Source organism: Pyrus communis, chromosome 15, assembly GCF_041283825.1.
Source record: "Pyrus communis isolate YQ-2024b chromosome 15, ASM4128382v1, whole genome shotgun sequence".
Classification (NCBI taxonomy): domain Eukaryota; kingdom Viridiplantae; phylum Streptophyta; class Magnoliopsida; order Rosales; family Rosaceae; genus Pyrus; species Pyrus communis.
In genome coordinates, this window is record NC_142579.1 from 25,617,194 (window position 1) to 25,631,565 (window position 14,372).

The window sequence follows — 14,372 nt, forward strand, 5'->3', positions numbered from 1 at the left end:
GAGATGTCATAATTGCCGCATAGGTATACAACAATAAAAAATGGCATCAAACTCTCTCCAAACTCTCTCCAAACAAGCCTTCAGTTTCTTAAGTGACGCTGAGTCATTTGAAGGCAAAAATTTTTGTTGTTAAATTTGACGCTAGATGTCAAATTTATTAAATGATATTTTAATAAATTAATATAATATATAATAAATGCTATTATATTTTTGAAATATTGGATTGGTTGCTTTAATCATTGGGCTTTACAAAAAGATAAAAAATTTATTAAATGATATTATTATTTGACATATCGGATAAAACAAAATATTGTACAAAATGTTAAATTGTCATATAAGTTATCAACTATTATTTTGATGTTTAAAATTTAACATATCCTTTAAAGGTGCTAATAACTTGAAACGCTAAATTCCCTTTGGGGAAGATGAGAAGTACTCTCTTTTGAGATTTTCGCTTCACCTCCAACCCTTCATTATATTATTATTATCAAATAATAATAAAAATAAAAAACGAAGCCATTCTACGCACTCCACACTTTGTATTACACTGTCCTCTCTCTCCCTCCTCTCTCTCTCTTCTCAGCAAAATTCAAGTTGTGATCCCGTTGTTTCTGGACCTCCAGTTGTGTATGTACACCTCTCTCTCTTTCTCTCTCTCTCTCTCTCTCTCTCTACACCTCTCTCTGTCTGTCTCTCTCTCTCTCTCTTTCTCCCCTTCTCACTCCGTCTCTCACTCTATAAAGTCTCAATCTTTCACTCTCGAACTCACTTTCCTGCTACTATTTTCTGATCCTGGGTTTTTGTTGTTGTAATGTGAGTGCAGTGATTTCCGGTTCGATTCGGCCGGAGAATGGCATATATGTGTGCGGACAGTGGAAATCTAATGGCGATTGCCCAGCAAGTCATCCAGCAGAAGCAGCAGCAGGAGCAGCAGCAGCAGCAACAGCACCACCAGCAGCAGCCGCTCGGTGCTTTCTCCCTCACTCCATGGCCCAACAACACCCACCACACTCTCGCTCAAAGCCCCAATCTGGGCTTCGGGCTAACTGGGTCGGGGTTTTCCGACCCGTTTCAGATGCCGGGAGGTTCCGACGCCGGTGGGGAGCCTGGGTTTCCGTTTCCTAACTTGGATCACCACGCCGCTGGGTTTAGGTTCTCTGATTTGGGCGGCGGTGGAGCGGCCGAGTTTGACTCGGACGAGTGGATGGATAGCATAATAGGCGGTGGGGATTCAACGGATAGTTCCAACCTGCCTTATGCTTGCGACACGTGGCAGGGGAACAATGCTGATTTCGGTCTCTATGGCGCCGATCCGTTTCAACCCCACTGCCCGAGTCGGCTCAGCAACACTTGCTCTCCGCCGTCCGATCTCAACAGAGTCGTATTCTCCGAAACCCAGAACCAATTGCCAACGTGGACTCCACCGCCGCCACAACAGCTACACCAGGTTTCGATTAAAGAATCCAAATCAGCAGACCATCCTTCTCTCAAAAACGACGCTGTCGGGGTGTCGTTAGGGTCGCCCGAGATTGAGTCAGCACCGCCGCTACTTAAAGCCCTACTCGACTGCGCCAGGCTCACCGAGTCGGACACTGACCGCGCCGTCAAATCACTGATTCGACTCAGGGAATCGGTCTCAGACCACGGAGATCCAACCGAAAGAGTCGCCTTTTACTTCGCCGAAGCGCTGCACAGCAGAGTGTCAGTTCTGCAATCAGAGAAGAGCTTTACGACGGGGTACGACACTCCCTGCGAGGACTTCACGCTGTCATACAAGGCCTTAAACGATGCCTGTCCGTATTCCAAGTTTGCCCATTTGACGGCGAACCAAGCGATACTCGAAGCGACGGAGAGAGCTACCAAGATCCACATAGTCGACTTCGGAATTGTCCAAGGGGTCCAATGGGCGGCGCTGCTGCAGGCCCTCGCCACCCGGTCCACCGGAAAACCCGTCAGTATTCGGATCTCCGGCATACCCGCTCCTTCACTTGGGGATTCTCCAGCGGCCTCGCTATTCGCCACTGGAAATCGACTCCGAGAGTTCGCGAAGCTTCTGGAGCTGAACTTTGAGTTCGAACCGATTCTGACTCCGGTAAACGAGCTTGACGAGTCGTGCTTCCGGTTCGAACCGGACGAGGCCTTGGCTGTGAACTTCATGCTCCAATTGTACAACCTGCTTGACGAGAAACCAACAGCGGTTCATTCTGCTCTGAAGCTGGCCAAGTCTCTGAACCCGCAGATTGTGACTTTGGGCGAGTACGAAGCGAATTTGAACCGGGTCGAATTCGCCAGCCGGTTCAAGAACGCATTGAAGTACTACACTGCGCTGTTCGAATCGTTGGAGCCGAACATGACCCGAGACTCGCCGGAGCGGCTGAAAGTGGAGAGGCTTTTACTGGGTCGACGAATTGGCGGTTTGGTCGGGCCCGAACAATCGGGAACCAAACGAGAACGGTTCGAAGACAAGGAGCAGTGGAAGTATCTGATGGAAAGCTCCGGTTTTGAGCCGGTAGCCCTCAGCCATTACTCCGTCAGCCAAGCTAAAATCCTGCTCTGGAACTACAATTACAGTTCTTTGTATTCTCTAAAGGAATCTCCACCTGGGTTTCTCTCTCTATCCTGGAGTGAAGTTCCCCTGTTCACAGTTTCTTCATGGCGTTAATGGCTTTTGCTTCGATTTCGGAATCGGGTTATCGGGTTTTCGCCAGGTCTTTTATAACTGGGCGGGAGCCTGTTGGTTTCAGTACGCCATTGACAGCCATTGACGGCAATCAGATATGAAACTCAAGACTCTGCCTCAGTGACAAACTTAGGATTAGTAATTACCATCCATCAGTGTTAATTTTGAGCTTTTTGGGTCACAAATTGCTTGTTAATTTTGTAGTTTGGTACTAGTTTTTCTCAACTTCCTCCGTTTTTTGGCTTTCTTGGTTACAGGTCTGAGACTGAAATATGACTAATTGTAAAAAAAAGAAAAATGGCATTGAAAAATGGAGGGGTAAAAAGGTTCTGCCCCCTTTGTTGTCTGTAATTCTGTTTGTAAATTTGAATCTTGATATTGAGTTTAGTTTTCATTTAATTTCAGCTTAATTCTTGGGTAGTGCTTTTCACTCCTGTTTTCTCGTTCTCTACGTTTTATTAAGATTGTATCTCTTCTTTCTTTTGTTTGATTTATTCAATTCAATTCATGACTAGAAGATGATAACACCGATACACTACTGTGATGATAATTTGTTGGATTATTCACTCCTGTTTTCTCGTTCTGTACTTTTTAATAAGATTGTTTCTGTTCTTTATTTCGTTTGATTTATTCAATTCAAGACTAGGAGATGATGACAACACCGATACACTACTGTGGTGATAACTTGCTGGATTTTACATGATACATTGGGGGCCTATTATACACCGAAATACATGACTATAGATCTTAATTATTTTATTATTAGTTGCAAACGAATCTGCACCGTAAAACTTTCATACGCGGATCCGTTCAATCATCTGATCTTCATTTGAAGATCATTTTTAAAAAAATTCATTCAATCGAGTATCGTTGAGTCATTTATATGTGTGAAATAAATCAACGATTCATAATGAATGTATTATTTGGTACCTACAATGTTGATTTATTTAATACATTTGAATGACTGAAGTTAAACGATATTCGATTCAAATAGTTATATATATATATATATATATATATATATATATATATATGACATTCAAATGAAGATCAAGAGATTTAATAGTTCCAATTATGAAATTGAAATGTCTATGTAATCATACGTTATTTGCAAGTAGGGAAATGAGTTTATCCCTTTACAGGAATGCAAGTATTATTCATGCCATATTATCAAAAGATGGTATTGCGTTTGTAGTGGTGTCCTGAACTAACACCACCCTAAACCCTGATACACACTGAAATGCCATGTGTCATAACTTTCTCACGTAGAATTGCTAATTAATTTGAGATACAAGGTAAGTCTCCCTCTCACAGTAGTGAGTAGGCTCAATATTTTGCCTCCTTCAAATTCTTTAACTGGTGTCCACGTTTTTCAACGCATATGCGTAAGGCATCAGATTTTTCATTTTTCTGACTTGCAGAAGGAGTAAATGATCAAATCTGACAGTTTTAATTGCTTCAATATTTACCAGGTTGTGAATGTAAAGTCGCCTTCTGAGGAGGGCGACCTGTAAGCAAAATCAATCTGCCATAAAAATCTTTTTTCTTCTGCAGATGAAACCTTTCCATATTCAAAGGCTGTTGCTTTATTAGGGTTTCGTAATCAATTTCCTTAAACCAGCCCCAAAGACAATGACTTGAACTTCAAACTTCAAATCCATGGGACCAAGTTTTCTTCTCGATTGTGATATTAATGGCGGTCCCTTTCACTCTCCGATCAATCCCTCTCTCTCTCTCTCTCTCGAGAAGGATTAAACAAGCTGGGGAGGAGAAGCATTACCTTTCGTGTTCAGTGTACAAAATCAATGGGGCCAAAAGCATGACAAGGAATGCAGTGGACTGCATGATATATAATGCTGCTGCTTATGGTCCGAGCGATTGTGACAACTCAGGACTCAATTGTAAAAGGAAATATTTGAGTTTATAGAAACTTCATTTTGCCTTAAGTTAGGGTCTAATTTTTGCTAAAAACACAAATGTGGGGTTTGGTATAAGTCTCTGTCAATCTCTGCGCTCGGTTTACTTGTATAACACAAACCCCTTCTTGAATTGCAAAAATGGACCCTTATAGTCCCTCCACCCTGCCACTACTATTTGACATGTCATTCTCACAAGTGGGGAGAAATGATCAAATGGTTGTTTCAAACTTAAATTTCATATCTTTCAGCAAATGTGAGCTCGGCGAGTTGATTAAAGCAGTGTGTCAATTCTGTAGTACCCAAATACGATTGTTTCTCTTTATAAATTCGAATAATTTGAAATATCGCGTTATAAGTAAAACAAATAAAAAAAGTTTATATCTTTTCCAACTAATCAATTTAGTCCAGCAAATTGCATACTTAGTGGCTCAAACTAGGTATGTGTTCATCACTAATTGTCCCCAAGACCGCCTGATTTGGTAAATTGACAGCTAGGGCACTGGTTAACCTAGTTATAAGTAGTTGAATGTGAAATTTATGGACCATTTTCTGGTTAAAGTTATGAAGTAATAAATTTCAAGGACTACAATACACATTATATGGAATCTCTTTTCAGTTCTTGTAGAACACCACCAACCAAGCCCTTACAAGCCGAGGCCATGGTGGTTCGAGAAGGGTTGGCGTTCGCGGCTAGGAGGGGATTTCAAAACCTGATTATCGAAAGAGATTCACGGCCATGGTGGTTCGATCTGTACAGTGGTGCGGGTACCTCTGCGATCCTATTGTCCGTTGGACACATTGTATAGGATGTTAGTATTACCCTTGTTCGCCGCAACGCCAACGGTGTCGCTTAACCCGTTTTGCAGTTCAGGTTAGATGCACATTTTAATTTGTGACCTAAATTTCGAAGAGTGTGACTCCAGTTAAGAGTCTTTGTATTCCCCCTTCCTTATCAATGAAACCGGATCGTTTCAGTTAAAAAAAAAAAAGGTGAAAAAAAAGGGAACACTTCTAGAAATGCCTTTTTCCATTCAAGTACTGGGTTAATTTGACGAGTTGAGTTAGTACTCGGTATGTTGTGATATGACACGTGAATTTTCCTAAATGGCCAAGTGAAAGAGGCCAACATTGAGAAATTTGGGGGCACAATTTCGCTGTGAAAATGTCATGTGTATAGTAATGTATATTATTCCGAGACATATTCACTCATTATGTACATATTGAAAGAATGCGTGTACCTAATCACACATTGATTAAGCTCAAGTTATATTATATTACCAACTAGTAAAAGTTTGGTTCACACCATACCGGTGTAATTTTAGTATCTTATTATCCTAATTTTAGGGACACTGACGGTTTTGCTATGGACTTGGGAAATTAATATACCATATGCGAGCACAATAAAAAGAATTGCGATTAATTCGCATCCTGCTAAAGATGATTGAATCCACCATTAGAGTAGAAAATCTTACATTTTACATCTTTTACTTTGACGACGATATGTAAAGTTCTAGTTAAGTAGTTTGATTTGGGTGTTTTTTTGTTCTTGTTTTAGTTGGGGTTAAAAGGTGGGAAATTTTAGACAAAGGTAATGGAATAGTGCAAAGATTGAAGGGACTAGTCTTTACAGCCAACAGCTTTGGTTTGCAGTTGCACGACTCTCATCCTATCAAATCATATTTATTCACATTTTGCCACCGTACGAATCAAATGGTATAGTTGATCGCTGTTACATTCGCGCCATCAAATTGGTATTCTGAGCTGAGTACTGAATGGCCACTAATGTGTTGATTTAGTGTCACTATTGATGGCATAGATATCTGCTCGTTGTATTGTTATTACGTAATTTCACCGGTTGTGAGAGAATTCTGCATTTGTTAGGCTTTCGTCTGCACAATGATGAAACCTTTACTGCCACACTTTACTACCACCATTAGTGGTAGAGTCAGAATTTCATGTGAAGAGAAGTCATTTACAAATACAAACAAATATGATGAATAACAATTACAAAACTACTAATTAGAATACCATAATAACGCATGCCTCTATAATATTTTATATATTTTCAATAATCATAATTGTCTCTCACAAATTTTAATATTTTGAAACCGTTGCATGATAATCTCGTTATCTATACTATTAAATTTAATAAGAAGAATTAATCAAAAGGTCCAAACTCTAACACTTAAGTAAGATGTAATATAGATGAGAAACAATAAAAAAAATTATAGAACATAAGATAGATTTTACAAATAGTTTTGTTTTTGTTGAATTAATTTGAATTATATATGAAAATAGTTATGAAATTTCAAGAAATGAGAAAACTAAGAGTAATGTTATTCATACCATGTTTTTATACCATATTTCTATACCACTTTAGGTGGCATCTGATGTGGACAATTACATCATTTGAAAAAAATTTGCAAAACCCAAGAAAATGAAGGAGAAAGACTTCTCATATACCACAATCATCATTTAATTAGCAATTTTTTTTAATTATTAGTTTATTAAATAATGAACTAAATTTAAAAATCTGATTAATTCAAATGATGTGGATGTCCACATCAAATGCCATCTAAGGTGACATTGAAATGTGGTATAAAAACATGATATGAATAACATTACTCGAAAAATAATAGCTTTTTAGTCTTGGACTCTTGCTCCTGGGTTGCACTATGAAAGAAAGACGAGAGAAGTTTTTTGTTTTAATTAAAAGTGAACGGGTTTAGTGTTAAGAGATTTTATTTTTATCAAAATGTTAAAGGTTAATGATTTTATGTCCAATAAATAAATATTAAATTAGTGTTGGGATGGAATCAAATATGGGAGTTGGAAATTTAAATAGGAGATAGTTTATAATGTGTTTTGTATTATTGACTAATAGGAGAAGGGTTGTAAAGAAGAATAATGAAAGATGTTTATAAGGAAGGCTTGCAAAAAAAAAAGTGAGGATAGGCCTATTCTCTTCTTCCCTCCGCCCCTGACCACCACCAAAAACAGCCTTGATTTTGTGAGGTGACTAATGCTTTTTATTTTTGATAACAAACGATAGATTTCCATTTCAAAACAGAAAGGCTAGTTCAATACAAGCTAAGAGCAATTTTACCGTTGCTTATTGCCTTGGGAATAGGCAACTCAATCCACTATCTCTCTCACCAAAACACTTCAGCTCACTCAGACAATTGGACCCAAGGCGAGCCCAATGGAGAAGTCATGCAATAATTGCTTAGCCCAGCGCCCTGTTATGTGACATAAGGCTGACGTCATCATGACGTTATCCACAATTTAAATTATTAAAAAACTAATTAAAATATAAAAAACTATAATTTTTTTTTTCTATAAATACCAACCAATATTCTTCCACTTCACATTACATTTCAATATTTTCAAATATTTTTAACTAATCTTTTATTATTATCCGAAATTAAAAACAAAGTTATCTTTTATTATTTTATAAAATAAAAAATACTAATATTTTAATACGAATTGGCTCGACTATTCAGTTTAGGGATAGAGATGCACTTAGATAATTATTGTTCATTTAAGGAGATTAAGTTGCATATTGCCCAGAAAGATCTTCCTACACTAAAAGTGCTCTAAAGGTAATAGTCCAATACAAGCTAAAGGTACAACTTGAAGGAGACTGATCTCCTCAAAAACTCTCTTATAATATCGAGGTTTCCTCAAACTACGTACGAACATCATTAGAGCGAACAACCAAATAGACGAGACGAGACGAGACGAGACGGTGAACCGTAATGTAACTATTGTTAGTTCAACTAGAAGAATAATTTCCATGTAAAAACGATTGTATTTGAACTCAATCACACGTGCTGCATCGTGTGAACATGAATATGATAGGGTTGAAAAACAAGCGATTCTGCGTTATGATTGCGCGGAAGTTTCCCACTCGAAACAGAGCTGAAAAGAAGCTGTCTTGCTGCACTTTTTCACTATCACTATTGACCACTCAAATTATTTGAGGATTTTTTTGGGTGGTGATTTTATCAGGGCTGGATTTTAGAATGTGGTCAGATGACATCATTCATGCTGCAACGGTCGGGTGGTCCCACCCTCTTCTTCTTCTGGGGAGATATTCCTGTACGATCCTCCCTGCTTTCCTTTCATTTGGATTCTCCGGATTCTTTAATTTTGTTCGTTCAACCGAAAATCCAACGGCTAGAAATTCATTCTTGTTCACTTTCATCTTCTTCTGTACATCTCTTCCATCTTGACCGTTCACCTTTTCCTATTCATCATCGATGTGCATTGGCTGACTGGATCATGACTCATATTTACTACTGCCGAAAGAAAAAGACTAAAAGGTTGTCGTCGACAATATCATCATATGTTTGAATCCACTGCAAATTTAGTTGAATTTCATGTCTTGGATTTATTTCATGGAATGTCCACACAGCATGTCATATAATTTTCCTGTCATTCTTGTAAATTTGGTAACCCAAATATTGTGGCACTACTATTTTGCTGCATAAAAGTTATTAGAGAAATGCTGTGACTCTTTCAAAAGTGAATATTTCCATAGATTTTCTGTCATATCATGCTTTTAACATAATGTTTTTAATATTACCACGAGAATTGACGTTAAACTGTGAAGTAACAAAGAGTTTATAGAGAGTCTTACTTTATATAACTTGAGCGTAAAAATTTCCACCAAATTACTTGATCACTTGACGTCTTTGTATGATCCCATTTAGTTTTAAGATGTTCCAATTATTACGAGAAGGTTACTTTTGTGGTCGACCAACTTAATCTTGTGAAGGAGGAGAACTTACATACAACTTTCAAATGTCGTGTAAGAGAATCTACATTTTTTAGTGACATCCTAAAAACGATATGACAAGATATAATTAACTTGAAACACTATAGTCACACCATGACTCGTCTGTTTTACGGAAGTTCTCAGTTCTGTTTACACTTGGAACACTACGGCGACACAAGGCAATGTAACAAAAACTTTCTGTTCGATTTAATGAGTCCAGTTGGCGGTAGTCCATAGTTGTAAATAGTGGAGGCTATGGGCTGCGTTCTGGGCTAGGAAACATTGGGCCTTATTATCCCATGGATTGAACAACGACACTCCCTCATCTTATATATATTTTTTCAAAACGATATTATATGCGGAGTGTGGGAGTGGACTAAGTCTTATAAGGGGTGAACTATAATAATGTGGTTCAGTTTTTCCTTTAGAGAGAATCAAATCTAAAACCTCTCATTTACAAATGAAGAGGAACCTATGACCTCCATCTTATATATATTAAAAGTAAAAAAACTAATTCGTTTAAAAGTGAAAATTAATATGAATGAGGATCCTCTCCGGTCCTATTTGTGAGGATCCCAGAAATCTTTCAATCATATCCTTTCATCGTACATCGTGCGGTCATAAATCATTGTAAATTTTTTTTATTTAAAATTGAATATAAACAGTATCTGACGAAAACTGACCGTACGATGTACGATGAATGGACGTGATTAGATAATCTTCAAGATCCTCATAAAGAAGATCCGGAAAGAATCCTTATTCAATTAATACTACAAGATCGTAATATTAATTGTTAAAGGAATGAATGATCAAACTTTGACCTACGTAGGCTATTTTTTTTATTATTTTGTACAAAAATGCTATTCTTGTTTTCTATTTATACACAGTAGTGGAGGGGACAATAGGTTCCAAATACAACCGATGCAGGCGCTTGTGATACTTCTTGGTACCTTGAGCCAATTGTGGGATGACATTTGATGACTGGCCTCCGATTTTCATTTGCATTCCTTGAAACCATATTTTTATGGAAGTAAATTTTGCGGCTCATCCGTATTTTATATACTGTGGTATGATATCTATCTTTCCTGGCATTCCTGCTACCAATCAAACCTATACATGTTGTGCGGCTCATCCGTATCCCTTATCTTCTCCCAGCATAAAAACTGTGTCAAGTTTCAAATGGCATGTCAGTGCCGACATGCACACTTGAAAGCCTACGTAACCACACTCCTCTCTCCAGAATCCGACATGTGTCCTCTCGTCACCACGTGTCACGACGTGAGAACAAAGCTTCTGGTAACACCGACGACAGTCAGACAAATCTTAGAGCTGTCAAAGATTTTTCTCTGCAAGAGTGCATATAACCAAAAAAAATCTCAACCTCTATGTATAATAGCAAAGCAGGAGAAGTTTGAAGATGAAGAAGATGACCACTGCGATCAGATTAATTCGACCCCAACCGCCAGCTTTGATATTCACGCCGCCGCTGCCGTCAAACTTAGGCCGGAAAGCTTCCGGAGTCCGATTCAAGCAGGCTGCAAGTGTAGACGTTTCCAGTGAGCCCGAAAGTGAGAACAGTAGCATGGACAAGCAACAGGAGAAACCTACTGAGAAAACTGGGTCAGTGTAATTTCTTTGACATACTTGTATTTTTTGAAATTCATGATTAGAAAAAGATCGAACCTTGTATCGATAACGTTGATAATTTATTAACAACATGTTGATTAAATCGATAACATGTTGGTGAAATGGCGTTGATAATTTATTAGTAACATGTTGATCAAATCGATTACATGTTGAGGATATCGATAACATGTTGGATCATGTCTCGATTCATATATATTATCTTGATCCCAATATTTCTCGCTTGATTTTCACATATTATCCACTAGTGTAATTAACTTATTGACCTGTTGAGCGAACGGTATAAAATTAATAAAGGGGCAAAATTTAGGGACGAGTGCACTCTCAATGACAAAAACATGAGTGTCAAAATTAGTGCAAACTAGTGCTCTTAATCTATTGACTAATGTTGTTTGTAAGAAAAATATCAGGGACCTTCTGTCACATTCTTTCGGGGAGGGGTATGCGTCGAGGTGCGAGGACGAAGGATTTGGTGGGATACCTGGAGGAAACCAGTCCCTTCCAAAGATGGAGCACGGTCAGCTGGTCCATGAGAACCATCCGGCCTACGACAAGTCGCAGGGAAGTGAAGTGAAGGAGAAGGAGAAAGCACGACACCACACCGATGCCTCTTCATAGATAAAATACAGCATGCTGTGCCGTTTTATTTACTATTTCGAACTTTCTACTACTAATCAATCTTTTTTTTCGCATTCCTGTTTGTTTTTGAAGAGCAAATGCCAGACTCGTGTGTATGAGTCTGGCTTGAGTGGTTAATTTCTACCCTTGATCTAGCTAATGTAAATATTTTGTGTTTTAATAATTAATCTCATGTTTCTCAAATTTTACGAAATGCACTTGCCCCGGTGAACTTTTGAGTTTATCAGATTTCAGGTCGAAGTATTAGGGTTTACAATGTCAACGAAAGAATTAGTAACACCGCGTGGCTGGTCGACTTACAATGTCAAAGAAAGAATTATTAAGACTGCATGGCAGGTCGAGGAATTGATGTCTTAAAAAAAGAATTAGTAACATCACATTGTGAATGTAAATTTTCGTCTTCTTCTTTGACGAAAATATACCTGCAAAACAATAACACTTAAGATCAAGGTCAAGAGCCTTACGCGGTCACAATGAATGAGAGGCTTTGGTCAAAGAATCTTTGATGCCAAAGTTAAAATTTAAGAGAGAAGGTGTTTAGAGAATTTTAAGGAGAGAATGGACTTAAGTTTTTAGAGAAATGAGGAACTATATATAAGGGTGTGGTCGGCCCTATTTGGAGAAATAAGGACCGGCCATTAATGATGGAAATTTGGCTCCAATTGCAAGATATTATGTCAAATAATATCTTGCAATCAATTAGGTAATTAATTCCAATTTGAAAAGAATAATTGGGAGTTACCTTGTGGATGAGGATTTGATGAGGAGTGATGAGAGGGTTTTGAATGAATACCATTTTGATCACCTTTGACCTTGATTGAGTCGTTATTGCTTGTTGCATGCGCATGGGAGTCCCGGTGTGCCTCAAAGGTAATTTTGTCTTTTTAACCCAAATATCTACGTGTCGCCTCCATATTTTTCTTGATTATTTTTTGCTCCACACACATAGCTGGTCGAGGAGTTGATATCTTAAAAAAAGAAATGCTAACACCACATGGTTGGTCGATGATACTTCATTGTAAAAACTCAATGATAGTTAAAAATCAAGTGAACGGTTACATCTTAAAATTACTAATTTTCAATTATTAGGGTCTGGTTGACCTAATGGTGTATCGCGCGGGTAAGTGACTGAACCCGGAAAGGACAATTTGGAGTCTCTAATTAGTATGTGGAGTGTACGGTGTCCCATTATTCATTACTATCCATTTATTTGTAATTGTGTTATGGCGTGAAATGGATCTGCGTCCCATAGAACCGGATATAGTGCTATTCCTAATCGGGGACTTCCACTATTTCTCACCCGTGTACATTTACTGGTTTGTCGTGGTGAATTTTCCTCTCATGTATTTATAGGAAGCTGTAAAGTCCTGTAAGAATGCAAAAGATGATTCATGCAGTAAAATCCCTCAGAACCCAATCTTCAGCGCCTTCGAACTTGGGTCGGATTGCTTCCGGGGTCGGATTAAAGCAGGCCACAACTATTTCCAGTGATCCAGATAATAAACACAATATGGACAAGGCACAAAGCCCTAATCAGAAAACCGGGTTAGTCGCTTTCTTGTACTCAAAACTTTCCAGTTTTTGTGTGCGGGTAATGTTATCTAGTCATACTCGAGGATGAATTCTTTTTCGAATGTGTTTTCATTCAAATAGTTTTGTTCAACTTATGATAAGAAATCAAGCAGTTCTTGACGAAATGTTTTTCACTGACTTGCCAACCGAAAGAACCACAAAAAACGTTTGTTTTTTGTGATTTAAAAGTGTTTTTAACTATTCTAAAAGCACTTTCAAGCAGACTTATTTTTTGATACATCATATATTTTTCATGGTTTTAGATGTACATTCAAGCAAAAATTCAACCTGATTAATGTAAAGTTCGACTAGGTTTTTTAACTTTTGTTGGAATCCACAGATAGATTCATGAAGACTATTATGAAAATTGACAGTCTACAACGTAAGCAGTTTATGTTGCTAGACAGTCGAAAAAGAGTTTTATTTATGATTAGTAGCTAAATGTTATTAGTTTGTGTATGTTCGTATTTAGAGATGTGATGTCCTAATCATTTGGGGAAGGGTATGCGACGAGGTCTGATGAAGAAGGATTTGGAGGGGTGTTTTCAGACAACCAGATTCTTCCGAAGACGAAGCAGGACCAGCTGATCCATGCGAACCCCCCTGCATATGACAAGACGCAGGGAAGTGAAGTGAAGGAGAAAGAGAAAGGGCGATGCCAGACCCAACCCAATGCATCTACAAACTAATTAAGCACCGGATGCCAATACTCTAATGTCTGTGCAGAATGACTATGTGGATAAGTGGCCTTTTATATAATTCCTTTTCATTTTTTAAGTTTTATTTATTTAAATTTTTGTCATACATGTTCATCATCAAGAGCGCATGAACGCTTAATTTGAGTGATTAAACTGTAGTTCTTTTTGGTAACGATTTTTCATTTGGATCAACTTCATAATTTGTGTGTTAAACTGAGTCATCCTACCCATAGATTGGATTGTGAACTTTACATCCTTGGTTTTTTTTTTTTTTTGTCAAACAATAGATTTTGTTAGATTAGATGTTAGATTAGCCATCGACGAAATTTGCACCACACCGTCATCTTGGTTTGATTCGTTAACCCTAGTCATATCAAGCACTTTTAAGATATGTAAACCCTAAAAAATTGAATGCTAAAAGCGGTAAACTCAAATGCCCA

General features: G+C 38.0%; 2 protein-coding genes and 1 pseudogene across 3 annotated transcripts; all 3 read left to right on the forward strand.

Annotated features, from left to right (window-relative positions):
- Positions 1-418: 418 nt before the first annotated feature.
- Positions 419-3,090, forward strand: LOC137737822 (SCARECROW-LIKE protein 7-like). Its single transcript, XM_068477393.2, has 2 exons — positions 419-627; positions 824-3,090. Exon 2 carries the CDS (start codon positions 851-853, stop codon positions 2,660-2,662), a length of 1,812 nt encoding a protein of 603 aa, XP_068333494.2. The 5' UTR covers positions 419-627; positions 824-850; the 3' UTR covers positions 2,663-3,090.
- A 7,627-nt stretch (positions 3,091-10,717) lies between these two features.
- Positions 10,718-11,855, forward strand: LOC137729921 (uncharacterized). Its single transcript, XM_068468975.2, has 2 exons — positions 10,718-10,999; positions 11,434-11,855. The coding sequence occupies exons 1-2, from the start codon at positions 10,797-10,799 to the stop codon at positions 11,639-11,641; spliced, it is 411 nt and encodes a 136-aa protein (XP_068325076.1). The 5' UTR covers positions 10,718-10,796; the 3' UTR covers positions 11,642-11,855.
- A 1,182-nt stretch (positions 11,856-13,037) lies between these two features.
- On the forward strand, positions 13,038-14,132 carry LOC148690773 (uncharacterized; annotated as a pseudogene). Its single transcript, XR_015956219.1, has 2 exons — positions 13,038-13,207; positions 13,707-14,132. The product of XR_015956219.1 is annotated as an uncharacterized LOC148690773 (transcript).
- The last annotated feature ends 240 nt before the right edge of the window (positions 14,133-14,372 follow it).

Excerpts from the sequence above, each read along its gene's own strand:
- LOC137737822 (XM_068477393.2), top strand. The coding sequence starts at position 851 with ATGGCATATATGTGTGCGGACAGTGGAAATCTAATGGCGATTGCCCAG.
- LOC137729921 (XM_068468975.2), top strand. The coding sequence starts at position 10,797 with ATGAAGAAGATGACCACTGCGATCAGATTAATTCGACCCCAACCGCCA. Across the intron at positions 11,000-11,433 it reads AAACCTACTGAGAAAACTGG|GGACCTTCTGTCACATTCTT; the intron begins GTCAGTGTAATT and ends GAAAAATATCAG.